Source organism: Dendropsophus ebraccatus, chromosome 15 (assembly GCF_027789765.1).
Source record: "Dendropsophus ebraccatus isolate aDenEbr1 chromosome 15, aDenEbr1.pat, whole genome shotgun sequence".
NCBI lineage: Eukaryota > Metazoa > Chordata > Amphibia > Anura > Hylidae > Dendropsophus > Dendropsophus ebraccatus.
Genome location: NC_091468.1, coordinates 34,812,945 through 34,835,380, shown reverse-complemented (window position 1 = coordinate 34,835,380; position 22,436 = coordinate 34,812,945). Strand labels below are relative to the sequence as shown.

At 44.4% G+C, this 22,436-nt stretch overlaps 2 protein-coding genes across 8 annotated transcripts in view; one reads left to right on the top strand and one right to left on the bottom strand.

Annotated features, from left to right (window-relative positions):
- Positions 1 to 291: 291 nt before the first annotated feature.
- RDH13 (retinol dehydrogenase 13) lies at positions 292 to 21,917 on the bottom strand. 7 transcript variants are annotated; one of them, XM_069955218.1, is made up of 8 exons: positions 21,771 to 21,917; positions 6,882 to 7,000; positions 6,510 to 6,617; positions 6,189 to 6,344; positions 4,750 to 4,854; positions 3,868 to 4,080; positions 1,704 to 1,805; positions 292 to 620 (listed from the first exon to the last, which is right to left on the bottom strand). In XM_069955218.1, exons 4-8 carry the CDS (start codon positions 6,328 to 6,330, stop codon positions 394 to 396), a joined length of 789 nt encoding a protein of 262 aa, XP_069811319.1. In that variant the 5' UTR covers positions 6,331 to 6,344; positions 6,510 to 6,617; positions 6,882 to 7,000; positions 21,771 to 21,917; the 3' UTR covers positions 292 to 393. The 7 variants fall into 7 exon arrangements, with proteins under 7 accessions (XP_069811319.1, XP_069811320.1, XP_069811316.1 ...); XM_069955219.1 differs by having other exon boundaries at positions 6,523 to 6,617; XM_069955215.1 differs by lacking the exon at positions 6,510 to 6,617 and having other exon boundaries at positions 21,771 to 21,916.
- SOS1 (SOS Ras/Rac guanine nucleotide exchange factor 1) overlaps positions 21,502 to 22,436 on the top strand; it is an 86,343-nt gene continuing 85,408 nt past the window's right edge. The window contains exon 1 of the mRNA XM_069955213.1: positions 21,502 to 22,263. Within this exon, the coding sequence (XP_069811314.1) occupies positions 22,177 to 22,263 (87 nt within the window). The 5' untranslated portion in view covers positions 21,502 to 22,176. The remainder of the gene's footprint in view (positions 22,264 to 22,436) is intronic.

Sequence of the window (22,436 nt, the reverse complement as noted above, 5' to 3'; positions counted from 1 at the left end):
TTATTACTGATATATGGAAGAAATGCTTCACCCTGTATAACTAAATGTATGTGAGAGTTTTTCTGTTCTTTATAAATAAGATCCTTCAATTTATAGAACATAAAATACGTCGATGAGGAACATTTATAAAATTCATATGACAATTCAATAATAACATAATGAAAGCTGGAGTCGGAGTCTGTACATTTTTCCGACTCCAACTAAAACTAGCTCCGACTCAGACTCCACAGCCCTGCTATATACAATACAAACGGGTACTGGATTGGAATGAATGGTGCAAACTTCAAGAAGTAAATGACAAAGTGGTTTATTATTATATGATACAGGTAGTGGGAAACATAACAGCACTCGGGACCTTCACTGAAGGCGATTTATTTCTGTATAACAGTAATATTACACTTTACATTCCTGTAAAGCTTCAGAAAGATGCACTAGTTTGGCACTTTCATCCCAGAGTTTCTTTGCCATCTCCCCATCCAGTGCTTGCTTAGCTGGCTCTTTTTCCTTTAAAGCATTGAAATATTTTCCAGAAGTTCCTTGGAGATCTTCAGCAACAGCCAGATAGACATTGGATTGTGCAGCTTGTCTTGGAGTTTTCACCAAGAACCAAAATATGGGAGCTGAAATATAGATACAGTCATAGGAAATGTAACATTTAAGGGGTATTCTACTCAAACATAGCTTTTGATATGTGGCTGCCAATAGTGAGACTAACAATTTGTTCCTTACTTGTTATTATCTATTCAGTCTCCTTTCCCCAGCTCTGAGCTGCTGATTTCTGCTGAAAACACAAAAATCTCCTTACTGTACAAAAATCTGCCTCTCTCTCTGTTTCCACCTCCTCCCCCTCCCTTCTGAGACAGATGATGTAAACAAGTCCCTGACTGGCTTTATCTGCAACACTGTAGCTTCTTTGTCATGCTGGAAGGGTTACTCTGAGGTCAAGTTGCTAATGAACTCACTTAATCCTCCCAGCATTACAAAGAAGCCACAATGTTGCAGATAAAGCCAGTCAGGGACTTGTTTACATCACCTGAGACATTGCAGCTTCTTTGTAATGATAGGAGGGCTAGCCTAGATTCATATCACGATCTTGCAATCTGTCTCACTGTATCCATTTTGGAAAACGTACTGAAAAACATGGTCAACCAAGTTTTTGTGTATGTTACAAAATGTAAAAAAGATTTTTTTTTTTAATAATCTAAGTCAATCGAAAAGGAATCAAAACGTATTTTTTTTTTCATAGAACGGATACACTAAACAGATAACAAAATAGTGAGGTGAACCTAGCCTTAATCATAGTGAGTTCATTAGCAACTTGACCTCAGATTAACCCTCCCAGCATTACAAAAAAGCTACAATGTTGCAGATAAATCCAGTCAGGGACTTGTTTACATTATCTGTCTTAAAAGGGAGGGAGAGACAGAGATATTTGTGTTTTCAGCAAAAAGCAGCAGCTCAGAATTGGAGGAAGGAGACTGAATAGATAATAACAAGTATGAAATGAACTGTTAGTCTCACCATGGGCAGCAACATATCAAAACTTATGTTTAAGTGGAATACCCCTTTAATATATCTAAAATCAAAAGAAAAGAAAAGTGTTTTTAATCTGTGGACTAATAAAAGAGGTTGGAAATATGCAGTGGAACAAGTCTGAAAATCTGCATACTGCATTACTTTAAACTAGACTGAATTTATCTCACCTAGTACCGAACTGGAAAATGTAGATTGGTGCATTCCAGTATGTCGTCCCAGTTCAGTATCCGCAACTCCAGGGTGCAGGGAGTTCGCTGTAACGCCTGTTCCTAAACAGAGGAGTTATTTCTTAGTAAAATAAAAACTGAAGAAAACTTTAAGGGCCCTATTACACGGAGCAATAATCTGCCAAATCAGGCCAATGCAGCAGATTATTGCTCCATGTAATAAAAGCAACGATCATCGGCTGATTGTGTCTTTTGATCCTGACCTAAAATCATCGGCTGCCGAGCACGCATCACTAAGTGTAATAACGATGCATGGCCGACAACTGATGACTGTGTTAAAAAATACATAGTTTATAAATTACCTCTCCACGATCCTTGGTGTCTTCCTGGCTTCTTCCTGCTGCTCAGCCAATCACTGACCAGGACGGGACCACCGCGGCCAATGATTGGCTCAGTGGCCTGCCCTTTAGAGGCTTGCTCTGAAGTTGCTCCAGCAGCTGCAGGGATCGGGCAGAAGCAAGGAAGACATCGGGGAGCGTGGAGTGGTAACATATATACTTTATAATTTTACACCTCAAAAGTTTGGGCTGCACAGACATTGATAACCTAGCAGATCGTTGCTTGTTTACATTACTAATGGCGCCGTGTAGCACAGCCCTAACCAATACGACCATAATAGCCCATGTTTAACCCCTTAAGGACAAAGCCAATTTTAGTTTTTGCACTTTGGATTTTTACTCTTTATGTTTAAAAGGCCATAGCGCTTGCATTTTTTCACCCACATGAGCCCTTATTTTTTACGCCACCAATTGTAGTTTGCAACAATAGATTTTCCCATAAAAATGCAGTTTTTATTTTATTTGACGACTTTTAAAAAATTAAAACCTTTTTAAAAAAACCTAAATGTGTTTAAAATTGCTCTATTATCTTCTTTATAATGCTTTTATTTTTTGGTCTATGGGGCTGTGTGAGGTGTAATTTTTTGCACCATGATACTTTTTATTGGTACATTGCTTGCATATATATACAACTTTTTGAACACTTATTACAATTTTCGGGATTTGATGCGACCCAAAATTTTTTATTTTGCACTTTGCAATTTACTGTACGAGATCAGGAATGTGATTATTTAATAGTTCAGGTGATTACGCACGCGGGAATACCAAATATGTTTATTTATTTATTAGTTTTTATTTATAAAATGAGAAAAAGGGGGGTGATTTGAACTTTTATTAGGGGAGGGGATTTTTTTTATTGATAAAAAATATATATTTTTTTTATTAACTAGGGCGACTTCTATATACACAGCATTGATCTCTCATAGAAATATATATATATATATATATATATATATATATATAAATATATACACACATACATACACAGCACTGGTCAACGAGATCAGTGCTGTATTCCTCTGGGCTGCTGCAGCCCAGAGCTATGCATTGCCGACCCGGGATCAATACTTTAGAGTATTTAAATTAGCCGGTGTGGAGATTGGACTCCGCTGGCAAATAGAGGTACTCCCCGGCTACCGGTCGGTAGCAGCGCCGTTCAGAGCAGGGTCCCAACGTGAACCCCTCTAGCTGCACCATGACGTACCAGATACGTCATGGGACCCAAGGGGTTAATATTCTTATTACATGGTCAGTCATATATTAGAAAAGCAAAATAAACACAGCCAAGAAGTACAGACTCTGTTAGGGTCCATTCGCACATTCTGTAATTACGTTTAGTGCACAGACGATGTGCTACGGACTGGAATTGGAAATTTGTAGAATTATCACCATTCATTACGTGTCAGAACAGTAGCTTGAAGATTTAAACCGTTCCAAGGTTCCCAGCATCATCATCATCATCAATTCCATTTTATAACACATCATCCGGATTTACGGACCGTGCATGGAACATGTGAATGACCCCTAATTCAGCAAATGAAGTTAGACAATAAAGACCTGGCAAACTGCTCTTCAGCCCCCTATTCCCCCAGCTATGCTTGCCTGTCATACTTTCAGCTCAAATGGCTCAGCTTGAATAATAAAGCTGCATCAAACCGAGCCTCATCAGCTCTCCAATTCAATGGAAAGCTCTCCTGTATCTTTATAAACTACCCATAGATCCAAAATGTACTACACAAACATGTTGTATTTTGTCCCATCCTTACCTTGCAGCCTTTTTGCCAGTTCATTCGTGAACAGGACATTGGCTAGTTTGCTCTGGCAGTAAGCTGCTTTTGTGTTATATTTCTTCTTCTCCCAATTTAAATCATCAAAGTCGATGTCTCCTGCTATGTGGGCTAAGGAGGACACATTAATAATGCGGGCTTGGCCTGATTCCTTCAGTCTATCAAGTAACAGGTTAGTCAGTAGGAAGTGGCCTATACAGAAAGGAAGAAGAAAAATGTGATTAACTCAAAGAGTTGATGTATAACGCAGAGACATGACAACAAACCTCTCTACTGGAGGTTTTAAGATGAAGCCCCTAAGCCACGAAGATGAATTTGCCCAGCCAACCCCCCCCCCCCCTCCTCCCTTCTTGTCATGGTCTGTTTACTGTACTGGAATCTACATATATGGCATATATTATTTCTAATTTTTAAAAGTCAAATCTTCCAGTACATATCAGCTGCTGTATGTCCTGCAGGATGCTGTGTATTCTTTCCAGTCTGACACAGTGCTCTCTGCTGCCACCTCTGTCTGTGACAGAAACTATCCAGAGCAGGAACGGATTTCTATGAAGAGTTGCTACTGCTCTGGACAGTTCCTGTCAAAGACAGAAGTGGCAGCAGAGAACACAGCATCAGACTGAAAAGAATACACCATTTCCTGCAGGACATACAGCAGCTGATAAGTGCAGGAAGACTTGAGTTTTTTTCCAAATAAGTAAATGACAACTCTTAACCTTATGACACCAGCTGATTTGATTTCTCCAGAGTACCCCTTTAATGGCAACCCATACAACAAAAAACCCCGATTCCATTCTTACTGTACTTATATCCTGTTGGTTCAGCATGCACCTACATTATAAATCACAGTAAATCGCTTACCCAAATGGTTGACTCCAAACTGCATTTCAAATCCATCTTCTGTCTTCCAATAGGGACACCTCATTATTGCTGCATTATTTATTAAAACGTCTATGTGTTCTTCCTCTACAAAAAAAGGGACAAAAATAAATAAATAAAAAAGTCTGGAGACTGGTTAAAGGGAAACTAACAGCAGGTTAGAAGTCTCTTAACTATAGTGCACAGGGTGCTGAGGATGAAGATAATTTTCTTACCTTGATCCTCGGCGCCATTTTCAGGAAATCTGGTCTTTTCCACTATGCCACCCCCCATCTAATGAATAATGGGGCAGTCCTCTGCACTGATGTCATTTCTCTGCTCATTACTGCAGAGGGCTGGATAAATATTTATTAGGAGGGGCTAATCGGTGTATTGTAGTCCTGCCCCCAGGGCACTGAAGCACCTAATTTGCATAGTGAATAAAGATTGAATATTTTCTTGAAAATGGAGCTGAGGATTAAGATGAGAAAATCACCTTGATTCGAAGCGTCCCACAAGCTACCAGGATATGCTGTTAGTTTTCCTCTAAAGGGATTATCCAGTATAGAAAAACATAGCTCCTTTTTTCCCACAAACAGCACAACTCTTTTTTTTTTAGTTTGAGGAATTGCAGTTCAGTTCCATTGATGACAGAAGTCGTTTTTCTATTCCTGGACAACCCCCTTATTTTGGTAATCTAACAAGGTAGGAATCATTACTTAAAGGGGTTTTACAATTAAAATGTAAGGCCCTATAACATGAAACGATTATCAGCCTTACTTGGCCAATTACCGGCCATTCAGGCCAAAAATCACTTAGTGTAATAAAATATGTTAAATGGCCATGATCGTGGACTTTCAGCGCCTTGAAAGAGCACGACCATGTCAGCGATGGTCTGTCTGACGTCCCATGCAATGGAGCAATGGCAGCAGACCGCTGTTGAATTCAGTAGGCGGACCAAAAGATCTAAGGATCGTTCTGGCAGCCCCTGCTGTCTGTGTGTGTAATAGCACAGACAAAGAGTAGGTAGGAGGGAGAAGCGAGTGCTGAACTGACAGGTTGGCGCTCGCTTCCCCTTATTATTTTGCCATGTAATGAGGCCTTTACTTGTCCAAGTAAGAGATTGCGAGGGGTTCAACCTTTGTGCCCTCTTGCGATCTCCAGATTGGTCCTCGACGCCTTTGTTTTGAATAGAGCCATGGGTCGGCACATGACCCACAGCTCTATTCATTCTCTATGCAGCAGCCAGAGAGAACCAAGTACAGACAAGTAGGATTTACTTAGAAAACCCATTTAAAATGTTACTCGGCCCATGTAAAATGGCCTTTAGTAAAGGTATTAAGGTTCCCTAAAGAAAGGGATGAATCTTGTGTAGTTAGATGTGCCTGCTTCAATGTTCTTTCCCCACTCACCAGCCCCAGTATAGATTATTTCTGCTTTACCTTGTAGCATGCCCTTAGCAAATTCTTTGATAGATTTTAGAGATGCCAAGTCCAGGTGTCTGGCAAACACATTGTGATTTAGGGTTTTGCCACGGATTTCCCTTGCTGCATTTTCACACTTTCCCATATCACGACAAGCCATGATTATTTTACCGCCTACAGTGTGATGAAAATAAAGAATATAATAATAAGAGTTAATAGAGCATTAACTGCAAGAGCATTTTCACCCTCACTGAAGACTCCTCTGAAAACATTCTATAAATGTGGAATATCTTGGGATCACGTTGACAGTAAAGATGGAGATACTTTGTAGTAGCAAACCTGAGACACTAACTGCAAAATCAGGAAAAGTGCTGCCGATTAGGAATAGCAGATAGGTTGGCCATCATTATTACCGCAGCTATTGTTCTACTTCGGGGCCTCTCCCATCTGGATCAGTAACACATGGGTTAGAAAAATAGAAATTGTTGAGATGTTTGATTTGGGGGAGAAAGCGCATTAGGTTGAAGTATGAAACATTAGCATCTCATCTATCTTGTATCATTACAGGGGTAGTTAAAAAAAATTTCTTTAAAAAAATGTATGCCCCCTTTGGAATTAGAAATAGAGCAACAGAGTAAAAAAAAAGCAAGAGTCTGATGTATACTGCCATGTCTTTCTATACACTTACTTTATTAGCTGTACTAATCTCACCTCTTTTTGCAAGCTCCAGGGCAGTTTCTTTACCAATTCCCGTATTAGCACCAGTTACTATCACTGTCTTTCCTTCAATCTTCGCTTGGCTTGGACAAGAACCACCACCTACATAGTCTCTGAGGAAAAAAGGACAAAAGGTATGTGCCGGGAGTGAATGTGCTGGCTGCCATGCTCTCTCCCTGGCTGTATCTTCTGATCAGAGCAAGACCCAGTGGATTCAATAACTTTGGACATGTAAACCATTATTTTTGATGACAGGTGCTATTTAAAGCGACTCTGTACCCAGAATCTGACCCCCCCCCCCCCCCCCAAACCGCTTGTACCTTCGGATAGCTGCTTTTAATCCAAGATCTGTCCTGGGTCCATTCGGCAGGTGATGCAGTTATTGTCCTAAAAAACAACTTTTAAACTGGCAGCCCCATGCCCTATGGGCGTGGCCTAGATTGTGTATGCATTAGGCTGCCACACCCTCTCTCTCCCTCCTCCCCGCCCTCCTCATCATTTGGAATGCTCCAGGCAGATTGTCTCCTATTCGTCAGCTGTATAAATACTGAACATGGGCTGGATCATTAAGCACCTGTGCAGTGTTCAGCATGTAGAAAATGTTCCAGAGGGTGGGGAGAAGGGACAGAGGGGTGGTGCAAAGTTAGGGAACAGATACTCCCGTTGGGCACGGGCTGCAAGTTTAAAAGCTGTTTTTTTAGGACAATAACTGCATCACCTGCCGAACGGACCCCAGGACAAATCTTGGAGTAAAAGCAGCTATCCGAAGGTACAAGTGGTTTGGGAGGGACAGATTGTGGGTACAGAGTCGCTTTAAGTGTATGAATAAATTATTTCATCCCTTCCAGATATTCCTTTAATACTCCTCTAAATATTACATATTTTTCACGCATCGTGTATGTGTATGCCTGCCACGCTCTTCACATAGGTATGGGTTCCAAAGACAGAATTCCCATTTATTAAAAATTTGTGGTATATCCTGTGGATGTTGAAAACATCCCTTTAAACACATGTGCAATACAAATATTTGTTAGGAATTAAAGATGAGCAAATGTTATGGTGCGTTTACACAGACAGATTTGAAGCCAAAGCCAGGAATGGATTTGAAAAGAGGAGAAATCTCAGTCTGTTCCAAGCTTTGGCTTCAAAGATCTGTCAGATAAATCTTTCTGTGTAAATGCACTCTTAGGTTATGTTCACACTACGTATCTTTCCGTCTGTAGTGCGAACCAAGAATATACGCACTTAGTTTTGAGGTTAATGCGTTTGCTTGAAAGTATACGATATACGTCCGCACAGTGCACACTACGTATGAGCTTACGGCCGGATCGTATACGGCGCCGTGAAAAATGAACAAGACCATTGTTTGAGGACGGAAATGTTCCAACTTACGGCTGTGGATTTCCATGCGGTCCCGTACGGAGTACTTATTTCAGCCAAATTGAACGTGATTTTTAGATCCAAAATGTTCTGTCTGTTTTATTGGCTAGGCGAAGATTTCCAAGTAAATGACCTGCCTCAGGTCGCTTCGAATCAAGCTAGGGAAGCATAACTGTACTACGGCCGTATGTTCGCGGTTCGCCCGCATGTTCGCAATCCGGCCGCATGTCTATTTTTCCCACGGCCGTACTTTCAGCCGCACATGTATGGCTGCGTACGAACTACAGCCGGAAAGATATGTAGTGTGAACATAGCCTCAAAGTGACTGTACCACCAGGCCCAGGCAGAAGCACTGGAGGCGGGCCAACCCACCCTTAGTGGGAGGAAACCCCAGCCCCTCCATGACGTGACTCCATTAGAATCAATGGAACCCTATCATAGAGGGGCTAGGGTTTCCTCCCACTAAGGGTGGGTCGGCCCGCCTCCAGTGCTTCTGCCTGGGCCTGGTGGTACAGTCACTTTAAGCATGCCTGGGTTCATCTTGAACAAGCAGCATTTGATTACTGGTGGCTGAAGAAGTTGGATGCAGCCCTAGGGAGTCTGGAAAAAATTGATACACCCTATTACGGTATCCATGTTTTCCAGGATCCCCTGGGGCTGCATCCAACTTGCCGCAAGTTCAGGATGAATCCAAGCGTAATTGAGGTTTGCTCATCTCTATTAGGGATTACTATGGTACATCACACTGAGACTACCAGGTTATGATCAGGAACTAGCAAGAGGGATGTATATAGGCTATCAATTTCATGGCAATTTTTGAAGCATGAAAGCAGCCATTTTTATTTTAATCTTTTCAAAATGTTAAGCCAGTAAGATACCACATTATACACTCCTAAACCATACCCTTAAAACCACTGACAGGAGGAGGGTGTAAAATGATGCATGAATGGCATCTGTAATGGTGTGTTTACACAGACAGATTTTTAAAGCCAAAGCTAGGAATGAATTTGAGAAGAGAAATCTCAGTCTTTCCTTTATGACCTGTTCTCTGTTTATAGTCTGTTCCTAGCTTTGGCTTAAAAAAATCTGTCAGATAAATCTGTCTGTGTAAAAGCACCATAAGGGTTGCACTTCTGGTGTACTGGCCTGCAGACCAGTCAGAACAATGAGCATGTGGTCAGCAGAACTGGAGCAATGGAAGAAGGCAGCCTGATCTGATGGATTATATCTTCTTTCACATCATGTGGATGGTAGCATAAATTACATTACTTGTCTGGGGAAGAGATGTCAATGTACGAAAGACACAAGGGCAGAGAAGGTATGATGGTCTGGGCTATGTTTTGCAGGGTTGCACCCAGAATTTTAGACAGGTGGTTTTAATCTTTGGGTCCGTTCACACTGAGTTAAACCGGTGGAAATTCCGAGTGGAATGTGCTTGCGCCATGGACTCTGCTTGGATTCCTGCCTGCCACACCGTGATGTCTTGTGCGCCCCCGCTCAAATATATTACACGTCAATTCTTTAAATGGAGAGAGCAAGACACACTGAGACAGTGAAGCAGGTGGGATTCCGAGCAGAGTCCGTGGGGCAAGTTCCAATCGGAATTGTTATTATCCGAACCTAAACGCTCGGTGTTTGATTCTCTGTGGCTGCAGAAGTTGGATGCTGCCCTGGGGAGTCCTAAAAATAATGAACAATAGGATGCGCCAGGGCGGCATCAAACTTTTACAGCTGCAGGGAATCAAACGCTGAGTGTTCGGGTTCGGATAACATTGCTGAACCCGAACATTTTGACAGATTCTCTCTAAACTAGTTATGGCTTTTCAATGTAGGTTTAGTGGACTGACAAACATTCCTAGAGGTGTTAATATTCTTTTCTGCTATGGTGTTTCCTGTAAGCTAGCACTTGGTCAGCTGACAGCCCTCTCTCCTATTCCTGCCATACACATATAGGGTAGTATAATCTGTCTAGTCAGCTGTGTCAGTTTATTATTTATTGGCCAAATCCAAATATATAATAGTATAGGTGAAGCCAGCATGATCAGCATCTCTCCTCAATCACCTTCTATTTTAATGGGAGACTCCTGGGAAACAGTCGGGTAAGTAACTGTGCTTCTTTTTCCATACAGATTTACATATAATAAATTATATATATATATATATATATGCGTTTTTAGGTGCAAAACCCCACGTTTGGCCAGATTATTTATAAAAGATGGAGCTAACCAGGCAGACATGTATAGGGGTTACACTGACACAGAACAGGGTGCTGCCAGTGACAGCCAGAAGCAGAATGACAGCACTGGTCACGTGGTACAGACAGACACTATAACAACATACTGACTTCAGGAGGACGGACGCTCCAAACAACGTTCCCACCATGGAGGCTCCGAGCACATACTTATTCACCGCCACCATGTCTGGCCCATACAGCAGAGGTCACTGCAGCCTCCAGCGCACACTGCTACAACGTGACTGACAGCACTTCCTGCTTCTACTACGGGCTCCCGTGTGAGTCAAACCTAGAGGATTGCGTGAATCGCCAGGGAAATGCTGTGTCAGTCAGAGAAGAGCTACACAACAGTCATGTATTCTCTACAGCAGAGCTCCCCGGCCTGTGCTCTCCAGCTGTTGTTTAACTACAACTCCCAGCATGACCTGGCAGCGCATGTTGGGAGTTGTAGTTTTGCACCAGCTGGAGAGCCACATTATTCTGCTGACCATGAGAGGGCGCTAACGAGCCCGGCTACTTACATGCATCCCTGAGACCAGTGGGGCAATGCATATGTAGACTGTGCAGAATATTGCAGTCTTGTCCCATTCTCCTATGCATTAATAGAAACCTATGGGCCCCAGTGCAGATTATAGACCTGGACTGCCCACCATCAGTACCAGCAATGTTTGGGGATATAAAGATGTGTGACCCCAAATTATTCAACTTTTCAATGTATAGTAAACAGAAAAAACGCCTAAATAACAGTCATGCAGTTACTAAATAAAACCAATATACATGGAGCAAATACTAGAACCATATTATCAGTGTACAAATCCCAGGATTACCAATACTATCACTAGACAAGGAGCATTAATACCGCCAGCTTATATCCAGGCCAGTATTCTCCCATATAAGTGGTGGCAGAAGTGATTACAGCACAGTTACATCCAGGGACTCAAATGTGGATTAAAAATAAAGATACCTACAAAACCATCATTGTCTTTTCCTCATCCATAGTGCCCCAAATAGTAATAATGCCCCCTAGGTGTCCCATACAATAACAGTACTTTCCTTACCTCCTTAAAGGAGAACTCCTGATAAGAAAAACTTGTTTTCTATTAAAAGTTATATAGATGTGTCTATACAATGTATTACCGTATCTGTACAATTCTGCCACACTGGTAGCTGATAGAAATCCAGGAAGTGAAGAAAAATGGCCCCTGTGCAAATCCACATTGTCTCCTGTCCTGCTCCTTCTGCTATATATCTTCCATGTCTCTGTCTCACATTGTGTGTTTGCTGAGATCAGGCTGATGATGCAGACAGGGAGCAGCGTGTGATGTCACAGGAGGCTTAGCTAGATCCCCCAATCCCCTGAGTGATTCACCATCTCTGACCGGCCAGAAGCAGCTGTTGCACTGATTTCTCTGATTGTGCAGAAGTGTGCAGTGAAGTTAGGGCTGTGTTCACATGTTGGAGTGTCATTGCAGTACTGCAGCGTATTCACAAAAATGATGCAGTAACACAAGTGAATGATGCTAAACAGCAGAAAGGATCAGAGAGTATCGGAGCCTTATTGTGGGGCTCAACTTCAAAGATAAAAGATGCTTGATCATAATATGTGCGTGGAGATGAAAAGAAAAAAAAAAATTCTAAAAGTTCTTTACTTTATCCCAATATCAGCGTTACAGGTAGAGAATACAGTGCTGTGTGGTGTTACAGGTAGAGAATACAGTGTGCTGTGCGGTGTTACAGGTAGAGAATACAGCGTGCTGTGTGGTGTTACAGGTAGAGAATATAGTGTGCTGTGCGGTGTTACAGGTAGAGAATACAGTGTGCTGTGCGGTGTTACAGGTAGAGAATACAGCGTGCTGTGTGGTGTTACAGGTAGAGAATACAGCATGCTGTGTGGTGTTACAAGTAGAGAATACAGAGTGCTGTGTAGTGTTACAGGTAGAGAATACAGCATGCTGTGTGGTGTTACAGGTAGAGAATACAGTGTGCTGTGTGGTGTTACAGGTAGTAACTGTGTGCTGTGTGGTGTTACAGGTAGAGAGTACAGCGTGCTGTGTGGTGTTACAGGCAGTGGCGGTCTTTGGCACCAAGCACACTAAGCGATCGCTTGGGGCCCCCAACATCCAAGGGGGCCCCCATGCCCCGCTCTTGTGCTCAAGACCGCTGGACAGGGCCGCTGCCCCGCTCGCTGCTGCCATCTGAACTGTAACTATGAGCACTCGTAATGACCGCTTATAGTTACATGCAGCAGCACTGACATTGGCCCCCTTCCTGTCAGTCACTCTTGTGGCCGCAGGAAGGGTTTTCCCTGCGGTCACAAGTGGCAGCTTTGTCCTTGTGGTGCCGGCGCTCCAGTGACATCACTGGAGCATCGGCCCCAGGATAAGGGGAGTGCGGCCTCTTGTGACCGCAGGGAAAACCCTTCCTGCGGCCACAAGAGTGAAGAGAAGAGGAGACGCCCGGACCCAGGTGAGTATAAGTGTTTGTTTTATTGTGTTATATACTATATGGGAGGGGGAGCACACAGGGGTCTGTTTAACTGGGGGAGCGCACATCGGGGGTCTATATAAATGGGGGGAGCACACAGGGGGGCTATATAACAGGGGGAACACACAGGGGGGCTATAGACTACTGGGGCTTTACAGAGGGGTCTATATACTACTGGGGGCAGCACACAGGGGGCCTATATACTGCTTGGGGCAGCAGAATGGGGTCTATACACAACTTGGAAAGCACACAGGAGGTCTATATCCAAGTGGGGGAGCAGACAGGGGGTCTATTTACTACTGGGGGAACATACAGGGGGTCTATATACTACTTGTGAGGCACACAGGTGGTCTATATACTACTTGTGAGGCACACAGGTGGTCTATATATAACTGGGGGAGCACACAGGGGTCTGTATACTGCTGGGGCAGCACACAAGGGGTCTATATAATACTGGTGGGGCACACAGGGGGTCTATATACTACTGGGGGAACCACACAGGGGGTTTATATACTACTGGAGGAGCACACAGGGGTCTTTATCCAAGTGGGGGAGCACACAGGGGGGGCTAAATACCCCTGAGGGAGCACACAGGGGGCCTATATACTAGTAGGGGAGCACACAGGGGCTATATACAACTGGGGGCAGCACACATGGGGTCTATATACAACTAGGGCAGCACACAGGAGGTCTATATACTTCTATGGGAGCACACGGGGGGCTATATATAACTGGGGGAAAACACACAGGGGTCTATATACTACTGGGGGAAGCAAACAAGGGGTATATACTACTGGGGACAGGACACAAGGGGTATATACTATTGGGGAAGCACACAAGGAGTATATATTACTGGCGGTAGCGCACAAGGGGTATAAACTACTGGGGGCAACACACAGCGGTCTATTGTTTTGGAACGCTGGTCGAGGGGGGGGCCCAGACATAACTTCGCTTGGGGCCCCAGAAATGCCAAGACCGCTCCTGGTTACAGGTAGAGAATACAGCATGCTGTGTGGTGTTACAAGTAGAGAATACAGCTTGCTGTGTAGTGTTACAGGTAGAGAATACAGCATGCTGTGTGGTGTTACAGGTAGAGAATACAGCATGCTGTGTGGTGTTACAGGTAGAGAATACAGCGTGCTGTGTGGTGTTACAGGTAGAGAATACAGCGTGCTGTGTGGTGTTACAGGTAGAGAATACAGCGTGCTGTGTGGTGTTACAGGTAGAGAATACAGCGTGCTGTGTGGTGTTACAGGTAGAGAATACAGCGTGCTGTGTGGTGTTACAGGTAGAGAATACAGCGTGCTGTGTGGTGTTACAGGTAGAGAATACAGGGCTGTGTGGTGTTACAGGTAGAGAATACAGCGTGCTGTGTGGTGTTACAGGTAGAGAATACAGCGTGCTGTGTGGTGTTACAGGTAGAGAATACAGTGCTGTGTGGTGTTACAGGTAGAGAATACAGTGTGCTGTGTGGTGTTACAGGTAGAGAATACAGTGTGCTGTGTGGTGTTACAGGTAGAGAATACGGTGTGCTGTGTGGTGTTACAGGTAAAGAATATAGTGCTGTGTGGTGTTACAGGTAGAGAATACAGTGCTGTGCGATATTACAGGTACAGAATACAGCAGGCTGTGTGGTGTTACAGGTAAAGAATACAGCGTGCTGTGTGGGGGGTGGGACCACAATAAAAATCATAAATTACTGCAAATAATTCAGTAACACAATGAAACTGCAATGTGTGAACACAGCCTATATGTTCTGCAACAGCTTTGGGAGGGGAATAGGCAGGGTGGAGGACTGTGATGAACAGCTGAGGGAAAGCATTGCATTCTGGAACCTGGAGTATTGTGTACAACTGATAAACCAGGAAGTGCAGAAACACAAAACAGAACAAAACCCCCCAAAATAAATGGATTTTTGGTAGTTTCAAAAAATGGAATAGATGGGTAAGTAATGCTTTATGCTTCTGCAGAAGTTTCATTTTTTTAACCTCTACCTGGAGTTCCTCCTTTAAGACCCCCACACAGTAATTTGGCCTGCATTTGTGCACCCGCTCACTAATTATGTCCATTTTGTGCTATTACAAATTGGTATGGCCATCTTTGTGCCACTACTTACAAATATGGCCTCGTTTGTGCCCCCACACACTAGTTGGCCCCTATACACTAGTTACTGTCCCCCCCCCCATTTGTGCCCCACACACTAGTTAGCCCCCATCCCACAATAATGCCTCTTTTGTGCTAACAAAAATAAAACAATGTATTTGCTCCCTCCCCATTCCCCTGTGGGGCACTGTGTCCTCCTTTTGCTGGCAGCACAATGCAGTAACACTGGCGGGGGGAACTCCCGTACTGTCAGAATCACTTGTAGGCCCCAGACAAGTGATGGAGCACAGAGCTGATGGATCACTTCACAAAATGCAGGACATTGCAACCTTTTCCTATTCCCAGCTGTGCAGAATATTGTAGTCTTGCTTCATGAAAGGGTATCTGTAACACCTCCTTATCCCCCCCATACCCGACCCTGCTTGGGACTCAGCTTCTAGGTGTCAATCAAGCAGTGAGGAGGGAAAGGAGGTATGCCAGCTTGCAACAGAGCAGGAGCTGAGGAAAGCCTCTTTGACTCTTTGTGCCAGAGAATATAAGCATTTTTCTACATTCTAGGACAGGGGTACTTAACAACTTTTAGTGAGGGTCCACTTACCAGGGTCTATTGTCAGGTGAAGGTCCGAGCTGAACATTAGTAGTAAACGTGTTTTGTTACTTTTCACAAACGTTGTTGAACTATTTACATACAGAATTGATGCTTATTAGCGGGAAAACTGGCATTTTTTCTCTTTCACCAGCCCTTTGAAATTAGGTACAAAGGGGGTGACTGCCCCAGTAGTATATAGCCCCCTGTGCACTCTCCCCCAGTAGTATACAGCCCCCCTGTGCGTTCTCCCCCAGTAGTATATAGCCCCCCTGTGCACTCTCCCCCAGTAGTATATAGCCCCCCTGTGCACTCTCCCCCAGTAGTATACAGCCCCCCTGTGCGCTCTCCCCCAGTAGTAAATAGCCCCCTGTGCGCTCTCCCCCAGTAGTAAATAGCCCCCTGTGCTCTCTGCCCCTGTAGTAAATAGCCCCTGTGTGCCCTCCCCCTGTAGTATATAGCCCCCTGTGCGCTCTCCCCCAGTAGTATATAGCCCCCCTGTGCGCTATCCCCCTGTAGTATATAGCCCCCGTGTGCCCTCCCCTGTAGTATATAGCCCCCTGTGCGCTCTCCCCCAGTAGTATGCAGCCCCCCTGTGTGCTCTCCCCCTGTAGTATATATCCCCCATGTGTGCTCTCCCCCTGTAGTATATAGCCCCCCTGTGCACTCTCCCCCTGTAGCATATAACCCCCTGTGCGCTCCCCCTCCCATACAGCATGTAACATTAAAAAAAAATAACACTCAGTTTCAGGACCTAGGTCCAGGCGTCTCTTCTTCTCTTCCCTCTTGTGGCCGCACTGCAGAGGTCACTAGAGGGCGCTCTCCCCTCGTCCTGGCAACGGCGCAGTGACGTCACTCCAGAAGTGCGGCCTCTTGTGATCGCTGCGGCCACAAGAGAGACTGACAGGGAGGGAGCCAATAGCTTTCTCTCGCTGTGTCAGTGCTGCTGTTGCACAGTAACTATGAGCGCTCATTACGAGCACTTATACTTACTATGCAGGGAGCAGCGCTGCAGCAGGGGTCCGGACAGCTGGCCTCCCCGATCCAGACCGCGGTCCGCCAGTTGAGGACCCCTGTTCTAGAAGCACAGACAGATATATAAAAGGTACCATGTGTCTCCTTGTCCTAACAGCCATCTAGTGCTGTGTTTACACAGATTTTTCTGACAGATTTTTTAAGCCAAAGCCAGGAATGGATTAGAAAAGAGGAGAAATCTCAGTCTTTCCTTTATGACCTGTTCTTTATTTATAGTCTGTTCCTGGTTTTGGCTTAAAAAATCTGTCAGATAAATCTGTCCGTGTAAACTCTGGTTTTGGCTTAAAAAATCTCAGATAAATCTGTCCGTGTAAACTCACTGTAACAGTGTCAGTAATTTGAAACACGAGTTACAACTGACAGAATCCCTTTTACTTGAATAGGACAAAGCTGCAATACTCTGCACAGCTATTGCTAAAAGAAAAGCCAGGAGCCCGTTATATACACCATGGGGGAGATTTATCAAACATGGTGTAAAGTGAAACTGGCTCAGTTGCCCCTAGCAACCAGTCAGATTTCACCTTTCATTTTTCAAAGAATCTGAGGAATGAAAGGTGGAATCTGATTGGTTGCCAGGGGCAACTGAGACAGTTCTACTTTACACCAGTTTGATAAATCTCCCCCAATATGTAGAAAAAAAATGTTGGTTCTGAATGGCTTTGTCTTTTATTTCCCCAGTCCGACACTGATTTCTCTTACTATAAAAAATGCATGAGCAGATGTATATATCAAACATTTGTAGTGTATGTCTGAATCTGTATTGACATAAAAGGTTTCCCTTAAAGGGATACTCTGGTGTAAATATTTGCTTTCAAATCAACTGGTTTCAGAAAGTTATATAGATTTGTAATTTACTTTTATTTGAAAATCTCAAGTCTTTCAATACTTATTAGCTGCTGTATGCAGGGGCGGATTAACTTTACCATAGGCCCCGGGCTGTTCACCAAGCCTGGGCCCCCCCACCCCACTGTAACTATGGCAGCACTAGCCTGGCGTTCATAGTACAGGACAGATAATGTCATAATGTCCTGATTTGTGCAAAATTGCCATTAAAAAAAACTGTGATTTTTTTTTTGCAAATCATGGCGGAAGTGTAGCCAGGAGACAGTACACCACTGAAAGTATAAGTCTTTTTGGGTGGTCATGGGCCCCCCAGGAGCTCAGGGCCCCGGGCTGCTGCCCGAAACGCCCCTATTATAATCCACTACTGGCTGTATGTCCTGAAGGAAGTGGTGTATTCTTTTCAGTCTGATACGGTGCTCTCTGCTGACATCTCTGTCCGAGACAGGAACTGTCCAGAGCAGGAGAGGTTCTTTATGGGGATTTGCTACTGCTCTGGACAGTTCCTTTCTCGGACAGAGATTTTAGCACAGAGCACTGTGTCAATCTGGAAAGAATCCACCACTTCTTGCAGGACATACAGAAGCTGTTAAGTAAGGGAAAACTGAAGATTTTTAAATCGAAGTAATTTTCAAATCAATATAACTTTGTAAGACCAGTTGATCAGTTATACCCTTTAAGGCAGACAGTGTTGCATGTAGCTAAAATCCTGAATCGTATGGGACAATTCTTCCCTTAAAAGGGGGTTTCATGTCATAAAGTTAAGTCATTGTCCTGCGTACTGAAAATGTATGAGAATTTCCATGGGTTGCAAATAGTTTCCATTTATCAGTTTGTCCTTGATAGCACTCAGCTAAGCTTTCCTTTATAAATGACAGTGTTGCATATCAGTAATGACCACTAGATGTCAGTCTTTATTCTTAGAAGTAATCAGACAGTCCCTCTGTCCTCTGTACAACCAGAACAAAATATCCTGGGAAATAGAAAACTCCAGCAGGGAGATGGAGAGACCCCTGCTGGCCTTCCCTACCATTCCTAAATATATAAATGGGCATTGTGGCCATTTTAGCTATTTTTAACAATTTTCATCATAATCTTTATAGAGCAATGTCTTTATATATGCTATGTCCAAACCTGCTGTTACAGGATGGTGGACTGGCTGGTGGTGTGTCAGAAATATACTATCACCAGCCACTGAAGGGAGGAAATTGGGATCACCTACGTAAGCCTGACCAGGATGCAGTAGTTGTAAGGCCACATTCACACACCCATAGTGCAGTCCGCGGACCCGCAGCCCACACTATGAACATGTATCTGTAGTGCTCCGTGCTTCACGGAGCACTACATTACACTTCATTCACCCTAGCAATCCCCGTATACACATGTGAACGGGGCCATTGGATAACATTGGTTTCATGTTCTGTCCGCAAATGCGTACCCACAATTGCAGACAGAACAACGGATGTGTGAGTTAGGCCTAAGACAGACGTCCTATCAGTTGTCTGACATGATTTTGATTCAATTACAAACCATGCTGGACATTAACCCTTCCTGTGACCACTAGGTAAATGCGGCCCTGAATTCTGGTTTCCCCTAGGCGGAATGTAGGGTGACAGTTGGACAGTGTATAGTTGGCAGGATCTGTCAACAGCTATGATGGGCCGTATACAGTACATAAGCTTATGAGCGGATGCCATGAGTTTTCGTCTGCCTGCTATCTAATAAGTGTAAAAGAGGGTTACTTCCCAGAGGGAATGACATAAAACTTTATTTTATTTACTGTATTTCATGAGCCACGACAAACTTTATGGTTGAAAAATGTCAGACTTGGTGGTACCATGTGCTTAGTCATTACAGCTTAAAGGGGTTATTCCACAATCAAAAGTTGTCCCCTAACTTATAAGTAGAGGTCCTATAGGACCCCCCAGTGATTATGAGAGCAGAGATGAAGTGTCAGCGGGTACGAACAAGATATGCAGATTGGTAAAAAAATATCTTCCATATCTTAAAGGGGTTATCCAGTGCTACAAAAACATGGCCACTTTCCATTCCAGCTCCATTTACTTAAATTTGAAACCCCACCCAAGCTGGAGACAAGAGAGGGGGGAAAGTGGCCATGGTTTTTGTAGCACTTGATAACCCCTTTAAACAACGCAGGAAACTACTGGCCTTGTTGTGCCTATTAGAAGTGGTGCATGTTCAATTTAGAATGCACAATTTAGCCATATTGAAGTTCCAGGACTCCCCTGTTGAATAATTATAATTATGTCAAATGTTTACATACCTCAGCAATATTTTTGTCTTTTTCAGAGAATATGAATAATAACACAAAACTTTTTTTCCCACTCATGGTTAGTAGATGGGTGAAGCCATTTATTGTCAAACTACTGTGTTTTTTCCTTTTAAATCATATTGACAACCAAAAACATCCAAATTACCCTGATCAAAAGTTTACATACCCCAGTTCCTAATACCGTGTATTGCCCCCTCTTACATCAATGATGGCTTGAAGTGTTTTGTAGTAGTTGTGGATGAGGCTCTTTATTTTCTCGGGTGGTAAAGCTGCCCATTCTTCTTGGCTAAAAGCCTCCAGTTCCTGTAAATTCCTGCACTGTCTTGCATGAACTGTGCGCTTCATTTCCCCCCAGAGTGGCTCAATGATATTGAGGTCAGGAGACTGAGATGACCGCTCTAGGACCTTCACTTTGTTCTGATATCCAAGGCATTGATAATGCCAGTCAGCAGTGTTCAAACTGTGATTAACAAATGGAAAATCGGGGGCTCTGTAAAAATTAAACCACGCTCAGGTAGACCAATAAAAATTTCAGACACCACTATCAGTAAAATTGTTCGGGATGCAAAGAAAAACCCACAAATATCAGCTGAAATACAGGGCTCTCTGAAAAATAGTGGTGTGGCTGTTTGAAGATGCACAATAAGGAGGGACTTGAAGAAAAATGGGCATCATGGTTGAGTTGCCAGAAGAAAGACATTACTGTGCAAATGCCACAAAGTATTTCACCCACAATACGCCAAACAGCACAGAGACAAGCCTCAAAACTTCTGAAACAAGGTAATTTGGGGATGTGTGAGCTACAAAGGAAACTTGGTTGAAGAACGGTGAATGCAGGAGGCAAATTTGCACTCATCAGCCAGAACCTGTGCATGGGACGTACTTGGATGTTCTAACATGACAACGATCAAAAACACAAGGCCAAGTCTACCTGTCATTGGCTACAGCAGAACAAAGTGAAGGTTCCGGAGTGGCCATCTCAGTCTCCGGACCTCATCTCATTGAGCCACTCTGGGGAGATCTCAAGCACGCAGGTCATGCAAGACAGTCCAGGAATTCACAGGAACTAGAGGCTTCTTACCAAGAAGAATGGGCAGCTTTACTACCTGAGAAAATAAAAAGCCTCATCCACAACTACCACAAAAGACTTCAAGCCGTCATTGATGTAAGAGGGGGCAATACACGGTATTAGGAACTGGGGGATGTAAACTTTTGATCAGGGTCATTTGGATGTTTGATATAAAAAGACAAAACACGGTAACTTGACAATAAATGGCTTCATGTGTCTACTAACCAAGCGGGGGGGGGGGGGGGGGGGGGGGGGGAAAGTTTAATATTCTTATAAAAAACATACAAGAAAAAACTTTTGAGAACAGCTGTATGTAAGTGCACATTTCTTATATCCTCAGTTTTTTCATCCTTTGCCTACATCACACTTGCTCAAGCTGCTTGGGGGGTGACGTTTTTTCAAGGATTCTCCCTAGCCTCTTTGAAATAACAATAGAAATATTCTAAATTGTTTCTGTGATGTTATGTTTTCAGCATCACTAATAAAGTTGCACGAAAAAAAAAAAAAAACCTAAGTGTAGCTGGGGCAGGGAACGGAGGCGTGGCCAGACACGCTAATCACGTGATAGTGGCAGGCAGCCCTTCTGTCCTCGCAGCAGCGCGCAGGCGCGGTGCGAGCCTCTTCCAACGGCCGCTGAGCGCAACTGTCGGGAGAGAACGCAGGGGGAAATAAACAACAACAATAATAATAACAACAGCTGAGTGACGCAGCTGCGACATCCTGCGACACCCCCGGCGCCTGCTGCTGTCCGGCGGACAAGGGAGGCGGCCTGGGCGGCAGACAGGAGGGAGGGGAGCCGGGGTGTCTCCGATCACACGGCCGGGGGGGGGCTGGGGTCTCCCTGTGACGCCCGATCTCACCCGTCACGCCGTCCATGTACCGGGGCCAGGATGAGCTGCGGCTGATTCCGTTGTGGATCGCGCTGTCAGGGCGCCCCGGGACGGCAGGATCGGCAGCCGCGGCCTCCTGTGTGCCCTGACCCCCGGAGTGTTGTGTGTGGCCTCCCCCGTGCCCCCCGCACTGGCTGCATGTGGACCCCCAGCTGTCATATATGTGCAGGCGGCCGCCAGCTCCCTGCGGTGCCCATCAGCCGCCCAGGGGCGCTCTCCATATGCTGCCCCTGCTGAGGGGCTCCCCCCGCATGGACGACCGTCTGCCTTAATACCCGCCGCCGCTGCCTCCTCTTCAAGGGATCTTCTATCTGGGGACGTGTGACAGCTCCGGTGGACCGAACCTTCCCCCGGGGTGACGCCGCACAGCACAGTCATGCAGGCGCCCCAGCTCCAGTACGACTTCTTCAGTGAAGAGAATGCCCCAAAGTGGAGGACTCTGCTGGTCTCCTCCCTCAAGAAGGTGAGACATGGCTCTATGGCTAGCTGCGTTATATACCTGACATCTCCTGGGCCCCGCAGCCAATGGCTGAACTGTTTCTTACATCGGCCAATCACATCACAGCTTTCATTTCTCTAAAGCGGCTTAGAAAGTGAAAGAGGTCATCTGATTGGTTGATTGGTCGCCATGGGCAA

Bases quoted from the DNA above. Each gene is read 5' to 3' on its own strand.
- RDH13 (XM_069955214.1), bottom strand. From the start codon at position 10,685: ATGGTGGCGGTGAATAAGTATGTGCTCGGAGCCTCCATGGTGGGAACG. The intron at 7,001-10,611 runs GTCAGTATGTTG...TTTTTTCCTCAG, and splicing joins GGAGCGTCCGTCCTCCTGAA to AGACTATGTAGGTGGTGGTT. The intron at 6,345-6,881 runs GTGAGATTAGTA...ATCACACTGTAG, and splicing joins CCTGGAGCTTGCAAAAAGAG to GCGGTAAAATAATCATGGCT.